Raw genomic sequence first — 23,358 nt, 5'->3', positions numbered from 1 at the left:
AGGAACCATAGAGATAAAAGAGAGAGCGGAGAGTAGTGGTGGTGCGGGCGGGGCAGGCAGGCGGGTTATGACAGGAATCGCCGCCATCTTGCGAAGGGCGCGCTCAAACGCAGCCATGCTGAGAAGGTTCTCCGCACATAGGTAGTTCTCCTCTCTTCCCAAGCCCCATTTTATGAGGCGGCAGCGCGGGGGCTTGCTTCCGGCAGTTTGGGGGAGGTCAAAGGTTGCCGTCATGCTATCCGTCTGTCAAGGCTCCTGCGTCTCTCTGCTCTCCTTATCTCTGGTATTTTAACCCTGTTTAAGCCTTGACAGCAAGCCGTACTACCGTAGGAAGGATAGAAACGGCGATCGCCGGGAGCCATCTTAGGAAGGTCGTTTCCGCACCCCTGAGCCAAGGGAGGCTCTCCCAACGACCACTGGGGTGAGGTGGTCAAGTGCAAGGATCGTTATGTAACTGTGGGCTGAGGCTGCTGCCATCTTGAGAAGGACTCCCCCCCCCCGCTTCTTGGAAGGACCACCATTTTGTAGCATTGTGTTTCATGGACTCTATAGTGGCCATAGCTCACTCATAACGGCAGCCAACTGACAGTTTGGATGCTGGCTGGACAAAAGAGGCTCTTCTCTTTGCACAAATCCTTTACTCATTCATTACTGCTTGTGGAGGAGACCTATGGAGTCCCTGTGCGATTTTTATGCCTTACAAAATGCATCCTTTCATTTACACGTGGCCATAATCTGACAACTACAGGTAGAAAGGACAAGATTACTGGAGTCGCAATGATAAGGGATTATTCCAAGGTGTGGTCAGTTAAGACTGCAGGGAGGTGAGGATTCCCTAACACCTGTGCACAACCTCTCCCCTTGCCACAAGCTTGCGTGTGTAAACCTTGCAGGTCAGGAAAAGGCCATCTTCCTGACATGTACGCTCTGTGATCCCATGTGAAATTTGCACTTGCTTCTCCCTATTGTCCGGGTGACTGGGAAATTGCTATTACTGTTGTGTTGTATGTACAGTATCAACGTCCTCTTTTCCTCTAGCCTAGGAGGAACCCCAGCCAGGGAGCTGCACAGGACCCTGCTTAACAAACCAGTTTAAGCTCCCAATCACAGTACTGAGCCTAAATTTAGGGCTCAAGGTTCAACAAAGTGTACATTTGAAAACACCTGGAGAAATGTTGGGAAAATGTTTTGAAAATGTTAATCTGCATACAAATACAACCAAGTTCTGTAAACACAAACAAACAAAAGTAGCCATGTTGCCCCATGAGGAACCACACTCCTCTAAAATCTTAATACATTATTAAATCAAATGCCACAGAAGCGTGGCAAGCTTTCGGGTTCCGCAGAGCTCTTCATCAGGCAAAATGATATATGAAGCGGGGGGGGGGGGGGAGTTCATCAGGCTGATGTCATAGCCACGAGGCCACCTTCCAGAGTCCAAAATAGTACAAATTATTGACTCTTTTGAAGTATACAGTACAGTGAAGTTGGGCAATGGGACCAAATGGCTGCTAGGCATATCTGCATGTGCCTCCACGTCTCGCCACCAGGGGCCAGCAGGCACTATGTTGTCCAATCAATATTTTATTTGACCAGTGGGAGGTGGGGTGGGGTGTTCAGGCCACCATGCCCTGTCCTGCCCCACCACTCCATTCCATTCCATTCCTCCACCCACACTTAATCCATTTTGGTTTGAAGCAGCTATATTGTTTTGTTTGTTAGGAATAAAGATTGGACTTGGGAGTGGTTCAAGTCGTAAGTGCCAACTCACTGGGGCCCCGGGGCCCCGAGCACCCACAAAATTCTCCATGAAGGGACCTGTCACCCACAAATTTCGGTGCCAAGGCCATGCACGCTGCATGGCACCCAGGGCCCTGGGCACCCACAGTCGTGGGACCAAGTTGACACTCCTGATTCAAGTAGCTTGGAAATGGTGACAAAAGGAAGTGTATTGCATGTGTGACAGAAGAAAATATGCAGGAAGAGATCAAAGAATCACATACTTGTAGAGTTGGAAGGGACTCTGGGGGTCATCTAGTCCAACCTCCTCTTATGCATCCTCAATTCAGTTTGAACAGTAACCTGGCATAACTAATAATAATAATAATAATAATAATAATAATAATAAATTTATTAATACCCCACCTTTTTCACTGATGGGACTCAAGGCAGCTTACAGATACTAAATTGACCTCATAGCCCCCATGAGTGGGTCAGTAGCAGTGGTAAACCCTCCAAAAGGAACTGGCATAAGTTTCCCTAATATCCTGTGTGTGTCAGTTGCTTGGAATGGGAATAAGAGTTTCAGCAGCAACCTGTAACAAGGATAGGTTAAAAATGAATGAATTGAAGTTTCTGAACCAATATGTGAATAGGAACACAGCTGTCTCCTTTGAAAATTCCACTTGCCTGAATAGTCAGATGCAGCTCTTCAAAAGAATGTGCATATACAAAAATGTGTGTATTAGTGAAAATAATGTACAAAAATGCATTCTGTTAAGGGGGTTTTGCTTGCAAAAAATGCCTCTACTAGGAACAATTGTGCACAACTATACAAATATTAGGAGAAATGTGCATTTTTGAGGAGGGAATGTGTAATGACTGGGAAAAGCAAAAATGGAGAGAAACTGAAATGACAAATTCGTCTACCCCATTCTCTGCTGCTGTTACCTTATAGCAGAGTTTTGACTTTCAGGGGTTTACAACTTTGTGACATCATGTGGCTCTGCCTCATCATGACACCACAAGCCCCACCCTCTTGCCCTTCAGGCTTTGGGGTGCTGGGGGCCTTGACAACTTTAGGGATGCGATGTGGATAAAGCCTGGGAGGAGATGGGATGGTGGTTGAGTTTACACTGGGTGCTACTACAGGCAGAGCTGAAGATCATTTACCTGTTGGGTTTTGTAGCACAGCGGCTGTGCTTCGCTGGCCTAAACAGAAGGCAGGGCAGACCACAACCTGTGATCAGAAGCCACCCCCCAAATTCTGTATTGTCTCATTCCTCCAAATATTATATTATTCCCCCAAATTCTATATTACTGTACCTCATTTCTCCTAAAAAAAAAACCACCTATGAGATAGGTCAGTATTATTACTGTCATATTTTATTGTTTGTTTTATGCTGTTCACCAACATTATACTTTTTTTCATTATTGGTGGTGTAGAAATTTCTGCAAATAAATATCGTGAATGGGGTGGTAGATGCTGAAAGAACAGCTAAGCAGACTCCACCGGGACAATAACCACCAGCTCTTGGATGTGCTCCTTCCCTGGTGCACGGATCCTGCAAAGGTTGCTTGGATTAAGTAGCCGAGCCCAGCAGTCTCTTCTCTGGTTGGCATCAGAGTTGGATGATCCAGGGCTGCCCGGACCATGCTGAGTTTCTGCTCTTCCCAGATTGTGCTCCTCCTCGTGTTGCTGAGAGGTGAGGCATCAGGAGGGGTGTATATTTGTGTGTGTGGTCCCCTGGGAATCTGAGAGCTACCCCTGTTCTCTCTCCCCCTCCCCAGGCATGGCAGCCATTGTGTGTCCCATCTGAGCTGCCAATTTTGCTCGTTTTTGGGAAGGAATGATCCAGGACTCCTAGATTCTCTTGGTGGTGGTGGTGGGAATTGGGGTTGGGATACAAAGTGGAAGAAGCAAAAGGGCAAGGGTACTTTAACTGAGAGGACAGTGGGTCATAGCAAGAGGCCCTAGAAGCCAGGGGATATGCAGATTCCTAGGTGCGGACTCTAGCTCTTAAAGCAGTTGTGTTAGTAGATTGGATGAAAGTTTGGTGGGAATTAAGGGGGCTTGAGAAATGAGATCCAGGGCCCCAAATACCTAAACTATATTCTCTGCTCCGGGGGCACTTTTTGCCCTTGCCAGACCCACTGCATCTTATGCAAACATTCAGATGGGTTGCTTTTCTCTTGGAGATGCAATATTGGGGAAGATTTCACTTGTCGACCCCTTGCAATCAGAAATCAAAGGCACTGGGACCCTGCCAGAATCTGGCTGGCAATTTTAACGTGGGGAAATGTGTGATTGAGAAGAGATGTCTTTGTGTATTCGGAGCCCAGAGTCTGGAATGTGGGAGGACTTGAATTCTGTTTTCTGGTACTGTATGATCAGCCCTGTGGCTAGTTCTTGTTGTTGTTGTTGTTTAGTCGTTTAGTCGTGTCTGACTCTTCATGTCATGACCCCATGGACCATAGCACGCCAGGCACTCCTGTCTTGCACTGCCTCCCGCAGTTTGGTCAAACTCATGTTTGTAGCTTCGAGAACACTGTCCAACCATCTCGTCCTCTGTCGTCCCCTTCTCCTTGTGCCCTCAATCTTTCCCAACATCAGGGTCTTTTCCAGGGAGTCTTCTCTTCTCATGAGGTGGCCATAGTATTGGAGCCTCAGCTTCAGGATCTGTCCTTCCAGTGAGCACTCAGGGCTGATTTCGTTAAGAATGGATAGGTTTGATCTTCTTGCAGTCCATGGAACTCTCAAGAGTCTCCTCCAGCACCATAATTCAAAAGCATCAATTCTTCGGCGTGTGGCTAGTTCTTAGCTGGACCAAAACATGGTCTGCCTTTCAACGTCTTTTGGGAGGTTTGGATTTCCTCCGTGCACCTATTTCTGTGCTACAGAACTCAGAAGATGTTTCTTATCAACACCCCAGAGGCAGATTCATTGCAGTGTTAGAAGCTACCCAAGGTAACTACTTTTGGCCATTTGTGGCTTTTTAGTGGCTTGCTCTGTCATGCTCTTCACATGGCCACACCACCATAGACCAGGCTTGGCATTCCTGTGGGCTCATCTCCATGGAGGCTATCCATCACATCAGTCTGCCCTCAAGCAAACCCCAGCTGCCTGCCTCCTCCCTTCCTCAGTTCCTATGCCACTTTTCATTCACACGAGTCACAAAGTGGCTTACAAACAATAAATATCAATAACATAATGTTGTTGTTGTTGTTTAGTCAATTAGTTGTGTCCGACTCTTGGTGACCCCATGGACCAGAGCACGCCAGGCACTCATGTCTTCCAGTGCCTCCCGGAGTTTAGTCAAATTCATGTTGGTCGCTTCTATAACATTGTCCAACCAGCTTGTCCTCTGTTGTCCCCTTCTTCTTGTGCCCTCAATCTTAACCAACATCAGAGGTTTTCCCCCCCAGAAAGTCCTCTTCTCAAGAGGTGACCAAAGTATTTGAGCCTCAGCTTCAGAATCTGGCCTTCCATTGAGCACTCAGGGTTGATTTCCTCCAGAATGGATAGGTTTGATCTTTTTGCAGACCGTGGGACTCTCAAGAGTCTCCGCCAGCACCACAATTCAAAAGCACCAATTCTCTGGCAATCAGCCTTCTTTGTGGTCCAGCTCTCACTTCCATACATCACTACTGGGAAAACCATAGCTTTAACTGTACGGATCTTTGTCAACAAGGTAATGTCTCTGCTTTTTGAGATGCTGTCTAGGTTTATCATCGCTTTTCTCCCAAGAAGCAGGCGTCTTTTAATTAATTAACAATAACATAATAGAACATCCGAATTACAACATAAATCATATAAAATAATTAACAAGTCATCAGTAAATAATGACAAATAATCAGCAAAATAACCGCCTTCTGTAAAACACTATTAACAAAACAACTAAAAAAAGAGGCTAAACAACCACAATAAAAGGCATATTATAAAATTCAAAGCACTACAGCACTCAACATCCACAAAGCAATATTAACAACATTAGCAAATTAACAACCAAAAATGAACTAAGCATGTTTGAATTCACTCACACTCTCTCCCCACCCCCGTGACCCATAGTCTTCCACTCTGTTCATCACAAGACACACATAATGCCTGTGGTAGCAGCTCCATTCTGAAAGCTCCCAGCATCCCCTGAGCTGGAGTGGGGCAAGCCAGGTGGAAAAAGCCCTTGCCTGATAGTCAGCACAAAGTCTCATTCCCCCTTCCTTGTTTCTAGTCCTGAAGGTAGCACTAACTGGCAGCTTTCTCCTCTTTAGTCTTGGTGTTGCCCCTTGTAGAACTCAGTAGGGAGGAGGATGGGGGCAAAATTAAAATTAGTTGGCTCTGCCAGCTCTGGCGCCACCTACTGTTGGCCTTCTTGCTTCCCACCCTATCAGTCCCAATGGGGACCAGCCACCACTGCTCCACCTTAATGCTCACAATTTCCCACCTTGCCTTCTTGACTCCTGTCTCCTTTCCTTTTGCAGGTACCAATAAAAATTCTGCTCAACAAGGTGAGGAGGATATGTGAGTCCATAGCTACATGGGGCTGGTGTTCACCAATATTAGCTTTGCTCCCTCCCCCTCTGACTGCTCCTGGTTCATCCCTGCAGACTGCGGCCAGCCTGAAGTGAAGCACACCGCTCGTTTAATTGGGTGGCAGGAAGCTGATGAAGGGGAATGGCCGTGGACCGTCAGCATCCGAAGGAACAGGCTACATGTGTGCGGTGGAAGCCTGATCTCATCCCAGTGGGTGGTGACAGCTGCCCATTGCTTTGAAGGGTGAGTCGAAAGCAGCCTGTTGGGAAGATCAGTGCAGCCAACCATTATTATGGGGTTACTGTGCTCCTGAAGAACCATGGAGGCACAGGTTAATTCTGTGTCCAGGGCAACTGTCTACCAACTCCATCTGGAATGCAGGCTGAGACCCTACCTGCCCACAGACTGTCTCGCCAGAGTGGTGCATGCTCTAGTTATCTCCCGCTTGGACTACTGCAATGCGCTTTGTGTGGGGCTACCTTTGAAGGTGACTTGGAAACTGCAATTAATCCAGAATGTGGTAGCTAGACTGGTGACTGGGAGTGGCCGCCGAGATCATATAACACCGGTCCTCAGAGATCTGCATTGGCTCCCAGTACATTTCTGAGCACAATTCAAAGTGTTGGTGCTGACCTTTAAAGCCCTAAATGGCCTCCGTGCTGTATACCTGAAGGAGCTTCTCCATCCCCATCATTCAGCCCGGACACCGAGGTCTAGCACCGGGGGCCTTCTGGCGGTTCCCTCACTGCAAGAAGTGAGGTTACAGGGAACCAGGCAGAGGGCCTTTTTTGGTAGTGGCGCCTGCCCTGTGAAACGTCCTCCCATCAGATGTCAAGGCAGTAAGCAACTATCTTACATTTAAAAGACATCTGAAGGCAGCCCTGTTTAGGGAAGTTTTTAATGTTTAATGCTGCATTCTGTTTTTAATACTCGGTTGGGAGCTACCCAGCCAGATGGGCGGGGTATAAATAAATTATTATTATTATTATTATTATTATTATTATTATTATGGTCTTATCAACCATCTCGAGCCATACGATTGGTCAGGGAGGCCCTGTTGATGGTGCCACTTCCGGCTGCTGCCCAGTTAGCATTGGCCTATGACACGATGTGACAGGGACTTTTCAGCGGTGGTCCCCATTTGTGGAATGCCCTCCCTGGTGAGATGCTCCTGTTTCCCTATGTATTGGTTTTCACTTGAAATTTAAAAATATTCCATTTGATGGCCGAAAGGTACAAGCCATGGCAACCCTGAATTTGATGAGGGTATGGAATTGCTTTTAAATGATTCTTAGAGGCTCTAAATTCTTTTAGACGGTTTTAAATTGTGTTTAAATGCTTTTACTTTATTTTAAATTTGCACTTTTTAAACATTTTGCTATTTGTCACCCTGAGTTCCTTTGGGATGAAGGGCCTGATTACAAATCATCATCAATACCATGTGATTCAGCATCACCATTGAAATTCTTCAGTGCAAGAAATCCATGTTGCTGATACCAAAAACGGCAAAATTTGGAAACTATGATTAGAGTTAACAACTTGAAATGTGACTCTCTAAAGTGTAATATTAATTCATGTTAATAAAATACAACATTAATAATAGTTATAATAGTTACTCATAGTTAAGAGTTCATCATGTCAAATGCAGAATTAACACTTATTATGCTGGCAACTGATTCACAGAATTGTAGAGTTGGAAGGGACACTCAGGGTCCTCTGGACCAACCCCCGGCAATGCAGGAATCTCAGCTAAAACATCCATGGCAGATGGCCATCCAACCTCTGCTTAAAAACCTCCGAGGAAGGAGAGTCCACAGTGTCTGCTTGGTAAATCCTTATTTCGTGTATTGTAATGGTTTAGAGCATATGTCAGAAGCCAGGAACAGTGCTTGGGTACTTCATCCATTTTTCTCTGAATATCTAAGTCTGTTACTATGGAAGTGAATCCTGTGTGTGTGTGTGTGTGTGTGTGTGTGTGGAGGGGTGGGTAGGTTTTCTTCTGAGAAAACTACTTGATGATCAGCCTCCCAACAACCCTCTGAAGATAGAGTGGGCTCCTTTCCAAAGGATTCCTAGTTGGGAAATTGGGGGGGGGGCTAATACCCCAGAGGACAGGATCACACTTCAAAATGATCTTAACAGATTAGACAACTGGGCCAAAGCAAACAAGATGAATTTTTAACAGGGAGAAATGTAAAGTACTACACTTGGGCAAAAAAATGAAAGCCACAAATACAGAATGGGTGACACCTGGCTTGAGAGCAGTACATGTGAAAAGGATCTAGGAGTCTTGGTAGACCACAAACTTGATGTGAATCAACAGTGTGATGTAGCAGCCAAAAAAGCCAATGCAATTCTGGACTGCATCAACAGGAGTATAGCATCTAGATCAAGGGAAGTAATAGTACCACTGTATTCCGCTCTGGTCAGACCTCACCTGGAATACTGTGTCCAGTTCTGGGCACCACAGTTCAAGAAGGATACTGACAAGCTGGAACGTGTCCAGAAGAGGGCAACCAAAATGGTCAAAGGCCTGGAAATGATGCCTTATGAGGAACGGCTTAGGGAGCTGGGTATGTTTAGCCTGGAGAAGAGAAGGTTAAGGGGTGATATGATAGCCATGTTCAAATATATAAAAGGATGTCATATAGAAGAGGGTGAAAGGTTGTTTTCTGCTGCTCCAGAGAAGCAGACACGGAGCAATGGATTCAAGCTACAAGAAAGAAGATTCCACCTAAACATTAGGAAGAACTTCCTGACAGTAAGAGCAGTTCAACAGTGGAATTTGCTACCAAGGAGTGTGGTGGAGTCTCCTTCTTTGGAGGTCTTTAAGCAGAGGCTTGACAGCCATATGTCAAGAATGCTTTGATGGCGTTTCCTGCTTGGCAGGGGGTTGGACTGGATGGCCCTTGTGGTCTCTTCCAACTCTATGATTCTATGAACTTCAGAGCTGAGTAAGGATTTGAACACGAGCCTTCCCACTGTGCAAGTCACTGATTGTTCCTTGTCTCCCACAGGCCACTGAATGTACGTGAGTACAGAGTAAACCTGGGGGAATATGAGCTCTCTGCACCCACGGCTGCCATGTTCTCAGCCAATGTCAGCCAGATCATAGTGCACCCGTTTTATGCTGGAATTGGCCTTAGTGCCGATATTGCTCTGGTGCAGCTGGCAAACAAAGTAGTTTTCTCCAAAATGATTTTGCCTGTCTGCCTCCCAAATATTTTTGAACCTCTTGTCTTCTACGAAGGGATGCTGTGCTGGATTGCTGGCTGGGGCGTCCCCTTTAAAGGAGGTAAGAAAGAGCTTGGGGTCTCGCTAAGTCAGGCTGTTTATTGGAGATGGTGCTGCTGCTTTGTGGCTTTAGGGGAAAAGAAGGGTTTAGGCGGGCGGCTGGGAATCATATTGACCAGGAAGACAGGAAACTGTGTTGATAAGAAGTTGGGAAGATGGCAGGAGCGCCCCCATAACCATGATCACAAGTAGGGGAAAGCATGGTAGAAAAGTGTCAGGGACCAGGTTTCAGTGTCCTCTTCAAGTGCACCCCAGAAGCAGTTCTACCAGAGGAACCTGTAGTGCCAGCATGACCCCAGTTGAATCAACATAGCAGCTTTGTGGTTGTAGAGCATAGCCTGGGTCCCTGCATTCAGCTTTGATGCTGCCTGGTGCCTATCTTGAACCTGACCCTGAAGCCAGTCTAAGTTCCATCTGGCCTTGGCAGAGAGTATGACCCAAAGGATGCAGGTGGATACAGGCCACCTCCTCTTCTGGCCCTCCCCTCACTTCTCAGGGGCGTAGTTGCACAGCTAGTGAGCTGGCCTTCCAACCTGGTGGAGTTGCTATTGACCACCAAGTTGGTTCCCAATAGAACCGTAAAATAGTAGAGTTGGAAGGGACCCAAAGAGTCCTAGTCCATCCCCTTGCAATGCAGGTATCACTGCTAAATCATTTTGTTGTGATTTGATGAAAGAGCTAGCATGGCCTGTATCACTGAGCTGCAGATTTATTTTTTTGTGGGGAATGAAGCCTGATTCAGAACAAGCTGGGCAACCTTGTGTTCCGAACCAGCAAACTATGTGATGGCCGGCTCTTAAAAACCAGCAAGGCTGTAATGAATGTTGTCTGGTGAAATTTGAGACTGTGCCTTATCTCTGTGCTTCCTTTCTTCTGCCCAAGTCTCCCATGTCACTCGGACCCTACAGAAGGTGGAAGTGCTGCTTCTAGAAACTGAAGAGTGCAACGCAATCTATCACAACATAAGTAATGACAAGACCATCCCCAAGAGCTACAGGTTCATCTATGATGACATGATCTGTGCTTGGTATCCAGCAGTTGGGAATTATGCCTGCTTTGTAAGAATCACGAACCAGGGTATTATAGCAATGGTGTGGGATATTGCAGGGGCGGGGACAGGAGCAGCCTGTGAGGCTGCGATGGCAGAAATGCTGTCAGTTTGTGGTCATTGCAGCCGAACCAAAACTTGTTTTCAGTAGCAGGGTCCAGCCCTGAAAAATATAGGCAGTGGTGTAGTTGTAAATTTTGCAATATGTATCATGACAGTGCCATCCCACCACACTCCAAGAGAGTCCAGAAATACAGGCAGTGGTGTTGATCCTATATTATCTCAAAGAGTAGCAGCAATATGTCACATAATATAATGCCAGTATGTTAGGATAGAGAAGGGGATTTTTTTTAAAAAATTATTGTTTGCATTTAAGGCAAAGCTTACCTAATTTGCACGTTGCAAAACAAACACAGCCATCCTTTGAAATATGTACAGTGGTACCTTAGGTTACAGACGCTTCAGGTTACAGACTCCGCTAACCCAGAAATAGTACCTCAGGTTAAGAACTTTGCTTCAGGATGAGAACAGAAATTGTGCGGCGGAAGCGGGAGGCCCCATTAGCTAAAGTGGTACCTCAGGTTAAGAACAGTTTCAGGTTAAGAGCGGACCACCAGAGCAAATTAAGTTCTTAACCCGAGGTACCACTGTACTGGGTTTTTGGGGAGCTTTTTTTGGCAGTGTAGTTCCCCAGTCAAGTAATATGTACAAAACTGCACATGCTAAGGCAAAGTGTGCATGTTGATACAAACGTTAGTCAAAATAACATGTAAAATATGGACTCGCATATCTCAAATTTAATTCGTTCTGGGAGTCTGTTCGACTCCAATGATAGTTCAAAAACCAAGGTGTGGCTTCTGATTGGATGCAGGAGTTTCCTGCACTCAAGTGGAAGCCGCGTCGGATGTTTGGCTTCCAAAAAATGTTCACAAACCGGAACGCTCACTTCCGGGTTTGCGACGTTTGGGAGCCGATTTGTTTGACAACTAAGACGTTCTACTACCAAGGTACCACTGTATATCAGAGGCAATTGCTTTGCAAAAATGTGCATATTAGGCAAAATTGTGTACAGAAAGATGCATATCAGGAGAAATTTGGTCTCAAATGCTGATTAAATTTCATGAGGACTTTTATTATTATGGTATTATTGCAAGCTGATGTGGAAATGTGGAGAACTGAAGTTCAGACTGGAAAAGCGAGAAACAGGAATGGACACCAACGTGATAAATAAACATGTCCATGCAATTTGTTTCAGGTTATCAAACCCTCCGTGCATTTTGGTGCCTCTTCTCAAGAGAGTAATGGAGACCATGTCTCCTTTTCTTGGCAGGGTGACTCAGGAGGACCTCTAGTCTGTCAGCAGAATGGTGTCTGGTTCCTGACTGGAGTGAGCATAACATTTGGTTGTGTGAAGAGCTCTCAACCCGGCATCTATACCCAAGTCACCTCCTTCATAGATTGGATTGAACAAACCACGCAGAAATCAGCAGCCACTGATGTCCATAACAGTTTGGCTACCCTCTTGATTCCACTCCTTCTGGCCTTAACCAATGTCCTTTTGTGACCCACCCTACCTTCACCCAATGTGTTTCACTGTGTCTTGCTTTGGCGTGCAAGTTGGCCTGTCCTCAGAGAAAGCTCGGAAGGTCTGAATGCTGACCCTCAAAGACTGAGCTTCCAGTGGGGGACTGATCTGCGTATTGCCTTCTTCCTCACCTTGTTTTGCTCAACAGATGAGAAGTGACTGAGCTTGATATGAAAAATAAAATGTATGGAAATGTAAGGAGGAACCAGAGTTTTAAAGGCACAAGCACAAATCAATGCAAGGTAGCCAATGTGCCTTCCAAATGTTTTATTTGACTACAACTCCCATCATCTCTGACCATTGGCAATGCTGGCTTGGGTTGATGGGAGTTGTAGTCCAACGTTGTCACAAGGGCACCATGTTGGTTAGCTGTATAGGAGAAAGCACCCAGAGAAAGAACACAGGTAATACCAATAAAACCTGATGGCTGAATATGGGGACAACCTTCTCCCCCTGCAATAAGCCAATATTAGTACTGAAATTCTGTACTGTACTTAAGTGGTGGTTTTCTGTTATTCTAGAGAAAAGGGGATTGACTAGCTTGGGACAGACCCTCTTCCAGGGGTGGGGAGTTGCAAAATTTGGTGGAGAAGTCATTCCTTTGCTTTTTTGGGGTGCCTCCAAACCATCACTATGAAATTTGGGCCCTGGGCATAGAGTTCTAGGAACGATTGGTCTTTTGAGTGCCCATATCTCAAACCATTCAAAGGTCAGCCACAACAACTTGAATGGAGCCCAGGAACAAATGTGTAGCTTTGTATGATGTTGAAGAAAGAATTTCTGTGGGCGTGCAGAGCAGCTTTCCCCTCCTTGTTGAATAATGAAGTACGCCAACTGAAATTCTCTGTTCCACATGACTTTAAAGAAATAGGAAGCCCATCCTCCATTGCTTATGGTAATCCTACAATAGGCACACATCTATGTATGCAAACAGGTAGGTGTGCACATGTTTCATGAACTAAGAGCTCACCAGCCCTTGCTCCCCAACCAGAGGGCCAGTGGTGGAGATGGAAAGGGCTAGGGAGCCTTGCTCTCCCAGTAGTGAAAAGTAGGCAGCTGAGCTGGCTTCACTGGGTGGCTGTAGGCGGGTTGTGGGCGGCAGCACCCAACAGCTTGGAGGTAGCTACTTGGCAGCCTTTTTGGTACTCAGTGACACCAAGAGGCTGCTCTGGGTTTTGTGCCAAGGGTGCTTCAGCAACCAAGCCCAGTGCTCTCTCCTTCCTTCATTGACCTCGGAGCAGGATTATCATGCTGAGTTTCTGCTGTTCCCAGATTGTGCTGCTTCTGCTGTTGCTGAGAGGTGAGCCACCAGGCTGTGTGTGTGTGGGGGGGGGGGGCTGGTGCTGTGTAAACCACTGAGCCTCTTGGGCTTGCCAATCAGAAGGTCGGTGGTTCAAATCCCTGCAACGGAGTGAGCTCCCGTTGCTCTGTCCCAGCTCCTGCCAGCCTAGCAGTTCGAAAGCATGCCAGTGCAGGTAGATAAATCCAGAATGCGGCAGCTAGACTGGTGACTCGGAGTGGCCACCGGGACCACATAACACCGGTCCTGAGAGATCTGCATTGGGTCCCAGTAGGTTTCCGAGCACAATTCAAAGTGTTGGTGCTGACCTTTAAAGCCCTAAACAGCCTCGGTCCTGTATACCTGAAGGAGCGTCTCCACCCCCATTGTTCAGCCCGGACACTGAGGTCCAGCGCTGAGGGCCTCCTGGCAGTTCCCTCATTGTGAGAAGTGAGGTTACAGGGAATAAGACAGAGGGCCTTCTTGGTAGTGGCGCCTGCCCTGTGGAACACCCTCCCATCAGATGTCAAGGAAATAAGCAGATTTCCTATTTTTAAAAGACATCTGAAGGCAGCCCTGTTTAGGGAGGTTTTTAATATTTAATGCTGTATTGTTTTTAACACTCGATTGGGAGCTGCCCAGAGTGGCTGGGCGGGGTATAAATAATGAATTATTATTATTATTATTATTATTATTATTATTATTATTACCGCTGCGGAGGGAAGGTAAACAGTGTTTCCGTGCGCTCTAGTTTCTGTCATGGTGTTCTCTTGCGCCAGAAGCGGTTTAGTCATGCTGGCCATACCATATGACCCAGAAAGCTGTCTGTGGACAAACGCTGGCTCCCTCTGCCTGAAAGCGAGATGAATGCCACAACCTCACAGTTGCCTTTGGCTGGACTTAACCGTCCAGGGGCCCTTTACATTTTTTAAACCTTTCACCAACCTGGGGATGTGAGAACAACCCCTGTTCTTTCCCAGATGGGTGGCAGGTCTTTTGCGTCTCACCTGGACTGTCCATTCTGCTTTTCTTTGGATAGGAATGATCCAGTTGTATGGGAGAAGAGTTGGGGGTTTCTGGTAGGTTGTGAAGTGGAGGATCTGGGAGCAAGGCTACTACAAGAAGTATATTGGAAGATTTGGGACACACAGAAGAAAGGACTTCTCCACATGACACATATTTAAACTTCAGAAGTAGTGTTGACCACCAACTTGGATGGCTTTAAAAAAAGATCAGACCAATTTCGTGGAGCATGGAATCATAGAACTGTAGAGTTGGAAGGTAACACAAGGGTCATATAGTCCAACCTCCTGCAATGCAGACACTTTTTTGCCCAATGTGGGGCTCGAACCCATGACCCTGAGGTGAAGAGTCTCATGCTCTACCAACTGAGCTAGCCACAATGTCTATGCTCTCTGTTGGAGGCAGGATACCTCTGAGTATCAGTTGCTGGGAATCTCAAGTGAAGTATTGCTTTGAGGCTTCCCACAGAGAACTGCCCACTGTGAAAACAGGAGGATGCTGTACTAGGTGGGCCATGGACCTGATCCAGCAGGGTTCTTCTTATGAGAAGGGAATGGGCCACAGCAGGGAACGCTAGAAGCTGTAAAATTCCCAAATGACATATTGGGATGCTTGCATACGATGATTTGCCTCAGCTGGACCAAAATGGTTTCTGTCTTCATATCCCTCATGGAAGCTTCGGGTTTCTTCCATGTTCCCTTTCAGGTAATGCAATGCCAGAGAGAAAGGGAGTTGTTTGTTGTCAGTGTGGTGTAGAACATTAGACTAGAACCCACTCAAGACATGAAGCTCACTTCGCCAGTCAGTATCTCTCAGCCTAACCTACCTCTCAGGGTTGTTGTGAGGATAAAATGGAGAGGGGAGAAGCATGTATGTATACTACCTTGAGCTCCTTGGAGGAAAGATGGGATAGAAATTTAATTATGAATGAATAAATACTGTAAATGAAATCCAGTGCTGGAGAAGAAATAACCCTTTGGTGTTCTGCCACACCCCAGGCTCAGTGGTATTTCACCACTGACCAGATTTTGGAATGGGGGAGGGAGGGGTGGGGCTCCTTGGCTAGTCAGGAATAGGACAAAAGTGGTCCAATCTCCACCTTCTAATGCCGATCATTTCCCACTATTTTCATCCTGTCTCATTTTCTCTTGCAGGTGCTGAAAATGCTTCCACACAAAGAGGTGAGAGAGGATTTCTGGGAAGGGATACCCATACCCCCTCCTCCAAGAAATCAGTGGGATCAGGCTCCAAGGTGCCTCTGGAGAAGTTGCTTCCATTTCCCTAGACTCAGAGAGATAGACCCCTTCTTGTTTCATAGAATCATAGAGTTGGAAGAGACCACAAGGGCCATCCAGTCCAACCCCCGGCAAAGCATGTCCCGGGTCCCCTCTTTTTTTCTTTTTTCTTTGCTACAACTCTTTCTGCCTCTCCCCTTTTAAAAAACAACAACAACCAAGAGAAAATTTTGGTGGGTCCGCCAGTTTGAAGATGGATATATTTCTAAGGCTACTGGGAAAACACAGGAGGACAGTGATCTCATCTGACTAGAGCGAGTGGCACGCCCATGTGTCGTTTTATTGCCATCTCAGTTCTGCACAGCATCCCAAACCAGAGCTGCCCGCTCCCGCCGGATAAAGCTCTGCCCTGGGAAGACAAAACTATTGGCCTCAACATTTAGCGCGGCTTAAATTTCCTGTAGAATTGCAATGAAACCACATCGAGGGTGATGCTCGCCAGCTTCTCCTCTGCTCTCTGCCGCATGCCTGACGCCTCTCTCCCTCGTTCCTTTGCAGCCTGCGGACGGCCCCACGTGTTCGCCCCTCGGATCATCGGGGGGAAGAAGGCCGATGAAGGGGAATGGCCGTGGCAAGCCAGCATACGAAGGAACCGGCTGCACATTTGTGGCGGAAGCCTGATCTCGTCCCAGTGGGTGGTGACGGCTGCTCATTGCTTTGAAGGGTGAGAGGGAAAGGAGGACGCAGCTTTGCACTGCTCCACTAGAGGGCGGTCGAAGGAGCAATATTAATTCAATATTAACCGATCTGATGTTTGCAACGCCAACATGCCACAACTCCATAGCTGCCAAGTTTTCCCTTTTCTCGCGAGGAAGCCTATTCAGCATAAGGGAAAATCCCTGTAAAAAAGGGATAACTTGGCAGCTATGCACAACTCATTAACTATTACTCGGCACAAATCTTTAGCGAACCCGAAGCACATGTCTGATTTAGGAATATATTTATGGGACTGGCTCTGATGATCTTTCTTTAGTGACTTCATTCAGCGCCCCCCCCCCTCCGCCTGCTTGCCTTCCTCTTTACAGTCAGTAATGGGGGTTGCCCTGCCTGCCGGCTTTCTTTGCCTCACTCTCAGTGATGCCCTTAGAGAACTCAGCAGGGAAGAGAACGATGACAACTGTTGAATCGTGGGAAAGATGGATGAAGATACAGCTCTTAAAGCAACCAGCTCTTTATTTCAGCTCTGAGTCCTGAACTGAACAGTACGGTAGCTTAGCCGAATGGCTTATATAGTGCTCAGTAACTTGCAACAGTAACAAAACTTCCCCTAGCTACCCAATCCATGAACAGCACTCTCAATCCTTCATTTACATGTTGTGGACCTGAGTGAGAACTGCAGCCACAGTGGGCGGGGTAAGAACTGCAGCCACGGTGGCCAGAAGGAGTACAGTACTGCAGTTAACTTAATACATACAGTAACAACAACAAAACTGTTCTGAAGAAGTGTGCATGCACACGAAAGCTCATACCAAATTAAAAACTTAGTTGGTCTTTAAGGTGCTACTGAAGGATTTTTTTTTATTTTGTAACAACAAAACTGTAATTAGTTTTCTCTGCCTGTCAACCCAACATACAGTACTTGGAATCCAATAAACGGCTTCTCAGACGTAAGTTCCGTTGGGTTTTCTCAGGGATGATGCAAGACATTTTGGTGCCTGGTGTAGAGCAGCAAATGGCAACTCCCTCCTTCCCCAAGTCAAGTCAAGTCAGTTCAGTTATTTAATTTTTTAATTGATTGATTATACCCCACCTTTCCTCTCAAAGGAGCCCAGGGCAGCATTTTAGACCACATCAACACAATACAGTCAAACACGATTACACTACACTTTAAACAGTCATGGCTTCTCCCCCCAAAAAAAATTATTTGGAAGCTGTAGTTTATTAGGCATGCTGAGAGAAATTAGGAGCAGGGTGTCCCGTCCCCCCCAGTCAGAGCTCACCGGAGTTCAGTTCTGGCACCTCTCAGGTGGGTGCCATTGCTATTCTACGAGAACAAGAAAGAAATTCATGGTGGGCTCTGGCAACTTCTTTTCTAGAAAAATAGCACAGGTAAGAGGCCCCTATTTCTCTCATGGAGCTGCAGTTCCCAGAGTTCCCTGGGAAGAGGGATCAATGGTTAAACCATTCTGAGAATTGTAGCTCTCCGAGTGGGAAGCCATGACTATTTAAAGTGATAACATAGCACTTTACATGTACGGTGTAAATATGGCCTAAAATGCCACAAGAACAAATGTCCTAACTTTCAATTGCTGCCCTTTAATTACAGCTGAAATAATCTGCAGCTGCCTCACTCTACCAAATGGCAGGACTGACTCTGGGCTTCCTCCCTGCCTGGTGGCTATAGGACTGCAGCCTTAGGGTGCAAAGTGCTTGACGGTTAATAACCCCAAGTTACCCACCAGGCAAACCTATGAGGCAGAGTAGGATTAGAGAATGCCTTTCATCAGGGCTGAGGTAGGATTTGAATCCAGGCCTTCCTCCCGCACAAGATGCTTATTGTTCCTTGTCTCTCACAGGCCACTGAAGCTACCCGAGTTCCGAGTAAACTTGGGAGAATACGAACTCCCCAGGCCTGCGCCCAGCATGGTCTCCTCTGCTGTCAGCCGGATCATAGTGCACCCGTCTTATGCTGGAGAAGGACTTAGTGCTGATATCGCCCTGATGCAGCTGAAAGAGGCAGTCAATTTCTCCCGAACCATCTCCCCTATCTGCCTTCCGAGCTCTTTGGATCCTGACACCTTCCCTGTAGGGATGGCGTGTTGGGTTACTGGCTGGGGCCTCATCTCCGCAGATGGTAAGAACGGGTTGTAGTGCCATCTGCTTCAAGGCAGTCCATTGACATGAATGGCCCTGAGTTGGTCATGTCCATTAATGTAAATGGGTCTACTCTGACTATGACCGGAAGCTGCCCAAAGGGGAATTGCATTTGGGCTGAAAAAAATAATTCCCTACGTCTGGTCTAAATGGTATATCCTGTTAAGGGACATTGAGTCTGTGGCTGATCTTGGTCCTTTGCTTTCCTTGTCTTAGGCTACTTCATGGCTCGGACGTTGCAGGAGCTGGAAGTGCCAATCCTAGGCACTGAGGAATGTGATCAGATGTTCCATGAGGACTCCAATGGCACCGAGACTGTGCCTCTGGGCCACCGGTTGATCTACAAGGACATGATCTGTGCTGGGTACCCAGATGGAAATAAAGACACTTGCCAAGTAATTGTGGATCAGAGCAGCAGATTAAGGGCAATGGAAACTGGGGAGGGGTCAAGGAGGAAGCAACTGGCAGCTAGGATGAGAGGGTGACTGTGGATTAGGGTAGATCAGGGCAGAGCCAGAACCTTAAGTTCAGTCCTTTAAAATACAGATCCCAAGAAAAGTGGATCCTTGGGGCACTTCCAGACAAGTCACAGCTGTACTGTTTTTAATATTCGGTTGGAAGCTGCCCAGAGTGGCTGGGGAAGCCCGGACAGATGGGCGGGGTATAAATAATAAATTATTATTATTATTATTATTATTATTATTGGGAATTCAAGTCACATACTGGCAAATTCAGGTGGTACAATTATTATTGATTGGGACTTTTCCCAAAACACTATCAGACTGCTGCGATCAAAAAAGCATATGCACTGGAAAGTGTGGGCTATAACACTTGCATAGAAGCAACCTTGACTAGCCTTCCTGCAGACAAATCAGAACGGATGCTCATTAAATAGCCACATCGTCTAATCTCCCTGCAGAGAAAGCAGGATGAGAATGCTCAATAAAGAGGTTGTCTGGAAGAGGTTTATCTCAAGATCTTGGAGCCTTTCAACGCAAGAGGGGCAGTGGGTGCTTTCGGATGAGAGCTTAATATTGCAAATTCAGATATTGCAAATGGGCCATTGGAACTAGAGATGGGGGACAAATCTGATTCCATTGGTATTTAAAGGCTAAGTTGCCACATTTGCATCATCTGAAACAATATGTGGACTGAAATGTAGTTCTCCAGCCAAGCAATATGTGCAAAAATGCATATACTGGTACTAGGGTAAAATGTGCCTATAGATGCACATGCTAGTGAAAATCACACACAAAAATGCCCTTGGTATCTCCACATTGATCGCTGGAGAGTTGATGCTTTTGAATTGTGGTGCTGGAGGAGACCCTTGAGAGTCCCATGGACTGCAAAAAGATCAAACCTATCCATTCTGAAGGAAATCAACCCTGAGTGCTCACTGGAATGACAGGTGCTGAAGCTGAGGCTCAAATACTTTGGCCACCTCATGAGAAGAGAAGACTCCCTGGAAAAGACCCTGATGTTGGGTAAGATTGAGGGCACAAGGAGAAGGGGATGACAGGGGACGATGGTTGGACAGTGTTATAGAAGCAACCAATATGAATTTGACGAAACTCCGGGAGGCAGTGGAAGACAGGAGTGCCTGGTATGCTCTGGTCCATGGGGTCACAAAGAGTCGGACAAGACTAATTGACTAAACAACAACAGTATCCACTTTAAGGATCAGGCAGCAAGTGATAAGAAAGTCCCTTGCCTGAGACCCTGGAGAGGTGTTGCTGCCAGCCAGGGTAGACAATATTGGGCTAGATTACACAGTAGTGAAAAGAGGTCTACAAATACTGGAAAATGAATGAATGAATGAATGCACAAAAGGCTGGCCTTTTATAAGGCAATCTATTATATTTCTTTGTCTTTCTCTCTCCCTCTCTCTAGGGTGACTCTGGGGGGCCTTTAGCTTGCAAGCGGAATGGCACCTGGTTCCTGGCTGGAGTGGTGAGCTTTGGGGTGGACTGTGCAAAGCCCAAGCGGCCGGGAATCCACACACGGGTGACTTCCTACATGGACTGGATTCAGCGCACCATCGCAGAGAAAGTAGCCCATGGTGGCGGTGATGCCCATCTCTTGAGTGCCAGTTCTGCCACTCCCTTGCTTCTACTTCTCCTGTGTTGTAGTGGTTAAGAGTGGTAGACTCATAATCCGGTGAACCTGGTTTGCATCCCTGCTCCTCCACATGCAGCTGCTGGGTGACCTTGGGCTAGTCACACTTATTTGAAGTCTCTCAGCCCCACTCACCTCACAGAGTGTTTGTTGTGGGGGAGGAAGGGAAAGGAGAATGTTAGCTGCTTTGAGACTCCTTCGGGTAGTGATAAATCGGGATATCAAATCCAAACTCTTCTTCTTCTTCCTGGTCTTGACCCACAGCCTTGGGTGACCCATGCTGCCTGCACACCTGGGGCTTCAGAATGGCCATCTTGTGTCGATAGACAGGTTGGATCAACCAGCTCAGGGTGACCGGACCCTGGTCTTTTGTAGGCTGAGCCTGAAGCAGAGGACATCAAGGACAGAAGTAGAGCCCTGTTGGACTTGGTCAGTGGCCCATGTAGACCAACATCTTGTTCTCATCATGGCCAACTGATGCCCAGGGAAAGTTTGCAACAGCAGCTCTTCCCACCTACGATTCCGAACAACTAGTGTTCAGAAGTGTATCACTGTATCACCTCTGAATATTTTAAACAACTTTGTCACCATCTGAAAGGTCACCCTGTTTTTGTTCAATAGGTGAAGAGAAACAATGTGTAACTGAAAGAGGAAACAGAAACAGAAGGGAGAAGAGCCTTCTAAAAATAAGAACAGAGCACATGGATCTGCAAGGGGTGCTCTTCTTCAATGTGCCACCCAGCCAGGCACACCTTCTTTCAGGCTACTCCATTCCATCTGTCTTCTGTCCTTCCCCACCCAACAGCCAATCAGCATTCTGTGGCTACTGTACTTTTTGTTGTTGTTCTGCAAAACTTTGAGTGACTTCAAACCTGCCAGTACCACCCCTGTTGTGGGTGGATAATGCCATTTTGGTTACATAAGGATCATAGCTCTCAGAGCAGGAGGTCAATATTAGTACATAGGATTGGCGGATGGCAGTAGAAAGATTCCAGAGGAATAACAGTGAAATGAAATGAAATACAGATCGGTAAAAGATAAATGTAACTCAACTGGTCGAAGTTAAAAGGCTACTTTTCTATGTAACAATGGACCATTTTCCCAATTCACAAGTAATTTAGACATAGTTGATGACCTTCGTGGGAGAATATCCTGGTGGCTTGTGTCCAAAAGTGACCAGGCGACAGATGTTAGGGCAGCTTTTGCTGACCTGGTGCTCTCCAGATATTTTGGACTGCATCTCCCATCAGTGACAGCCAACATGGCATGAGGCTGCTAGTCTGCTTCAATTTTAATCATACAGTCCTGTGAACATGAGCAGTAGCCGGTAATCGGCTCGTTTGAACACCCAACCAACAAGAAAACACCACAGGTATGCTTCTACTGTCCCTGTTTCCCTGTACCCATCCCTTGAAAAAGTCACTGCTAATATGTTGTCTCCTGGATTGGTTTTGGGAGACACATGTGGGTTAGAACTGGGTGTCGGTCTGTCTGTTTGTAGAGTAAATGAACACAGGAAGGGGGAAATTCAGCCATATATAACGAAGTGCCATGTTTCGCTGGGATGAAACTAGCCAGACAATGTTGGTATCGAACTATCAAGCTGCATATCTGTAGAACAGAAGCTATGAGATGATCTCAACTAAGATAAATGCATGTCACAGACACCACACAGTGACCAGGAAACACTCTCCCAGGTGAGCTGCTTATTTAGCACAAAATTGGCTTGGAGGTTATACGATGTCCACTGTTTATTGAGCATTCTTGGTTTGCACTCATTCGTTTTCACTGAGCAATGGAGAAAGGGCCGTAGCTCAGCAGAGGAGCATCTGCCTTGCATGCAGAAGGTCACAGGTTTGATCCCCAACATCTCCAGGCAGGACTGGGAATGTCCCTTGCCTGAAACTTTGGACAGCTGCTACTAGAGATGTAAAATTTCTGGAAATTTTGAAGTTCGGAAAACCCCCTGGTCCCCCCCCTTTTTCCTGAAAAATTGAAAAAATGCTACATTAGCACTTTTTTCCCTTTTCCAGATTGAAAATCATTCTGTTACTTTAGAACAGGCATCCCCAAACTTCGGCCCTCCAGATGTTTTGGTCTACAATTCCCATCATCCCTGACCACTGGTCCTGTTAGCTAGGGATCATGGGAGTTGTAGGCCAAAACATCTGGAGGGCCGCAGTTTTGGGATGCCTGCTTTAGAAACATAAAATATAACTATGGACAATTTTAATGGGCATAAAATTATCACAACTAGCATATTAAAAATATAGTGTATCCAAACAGGAACTGACATTGAACTTGTCATTCATCACTGTTTGCTATGCAACATGCTTACTCCACCTCCCATGTTTTGCCCATGAGACCTTATGTATTTCCTCACACTGATGTGTGTGGTCTGTTAACCACTTTAGCTATTACTGTATGCTTAAATTAGTTTATTTCACTTTTTAAAGACTGTTTTACAGCATTTAATGTTTAAAATATTTTCATTTCTTTTTTTCTTTCATAACACTTCTTTGATTGCCACGACAACACATATACTTTCTGGCCCTTTTTGTTGCTCTATATTTTCTTCCAGTGCTTTGAGGTCTAGTGAAAAGGAACAGAACCAATGCATACCACACACATGCAAAAACAAAACTGAAACCTTTT

The 23,358-nt window shown here is 46.3% G+C and overlaps 2 protein-coding genes across 2 annotated transcripts; both read left to right on the top strand.

The window, feature by feature from the left end:
* Positions 1-108: 108 nt before the first annotated feature.
* Positions 109-11,944, top strand: LOC118094907 (serine protease 27). The gene is made up of 7 exons (XM_060281240.1): positions 109-824; positions 3,166-3,425; positions 6,199-6,225; positions 6,325-6,493; positions 9,268-9,545; positions 10,427-10,697; positions 11,923-11,944. The coding sequence occupies exons 2-7, from the start codon at positions 3,374-3,376 to the stop codon at positions 11,942-11,944; spliced, it is 819 nt and encodes a 272-aa protein (XP_060137223.1). The 5' UTR covers positions 109-824; positions 3,166-3,373.
* Positions 11,945-13,011: 1,067 nt separating this feature from the next.
* Positions 13,012-23,227, top strand: LOC118094906 (serine protease 33). Its single transcript, XM_035135675.2, has 6 exons — positions 13,012-13,477; positions 15,634-15,660; positions 16,273-16,438; positions 18,291-18,568; positions 18,805-18,983; positions 20,479-23,227. The coding sequence occupies exons 1-6, from the start codon at positions 13,426-13,428 to the stop codon at positions 20,722-20,724; spliced, it is 948 nt and encodes a 315-aa protein (XP_034991566.2). The 5' UTR covers positions 13,012-13,425; the 3' UTR covers positions 20,725-23,227.
* The last annotated feature ends 131 nt before the right edge of the window (positions 23,228-23,358 follow it).

The sequence above is a fragment of the Zootoca vivipara genome, chromosome 13, assembly GCF_963506605.1.
Source record: "Zootoca vivipara chromosome 13, rZooViv1.1, whole genome shotgun sequence".
NCBI lineage: Eukaryota > Metazoa > Chordata > Lepidosauria > Squamata > Lacertidae > Zootoca > Zootoca vivipara.
Note: the sequence above shows the minus strand (reverse complement) of the source record. Positions and strands in the feature narration are given on the sequence as shown.

Bases quoted from the DNA above. Each gene is read 5' to 3' on its own strand.
- LOC118094907 (XM_060281240.1), top strand. From the start codon at position 3,374: ATGCTGAGTTTCTGCTCTTCCCAGATTGTGCTCCTCCTCGTGTTGCTG. The intron at 6,226-6,324 runs GTGAGGAGGATA...TCATCCCTGCAG, and splicing joins TAAAAATTCTGCTCAACAAG to ACTGCGGCCAGCCTGAAGTG. The intron at 10,698-11,922 runs GTCAGTTTGTGG...TTTTCTTGGCAG, and splicing joins GCTGCGATGGCAGAAATGCT to GGTGACTCAGGAGGACCTCT.
- LOC118094906 (XM_035135675.2), top strand. From the start codon at position 13,426: ATGCTGAGTTTCTGCTGTTCCCAGATTGTGCTGCTTCTGCTGTTGCTG. The intron at 15,661-16,272 runs GTGAGAGAGGAT...GTTCCTTTGCAG, and splicing joins AAATGCTTCCACACAAAGAG to CCTGCGGACGGCCCCACGTG. The intron at 18,984-20,478 runs GTAATTGTGGAT...CCCTCTCTCTAG, and splicing joins GAAATAAAGACACTTGCCAA to GGTGACTCTGGGGGGCCTTT.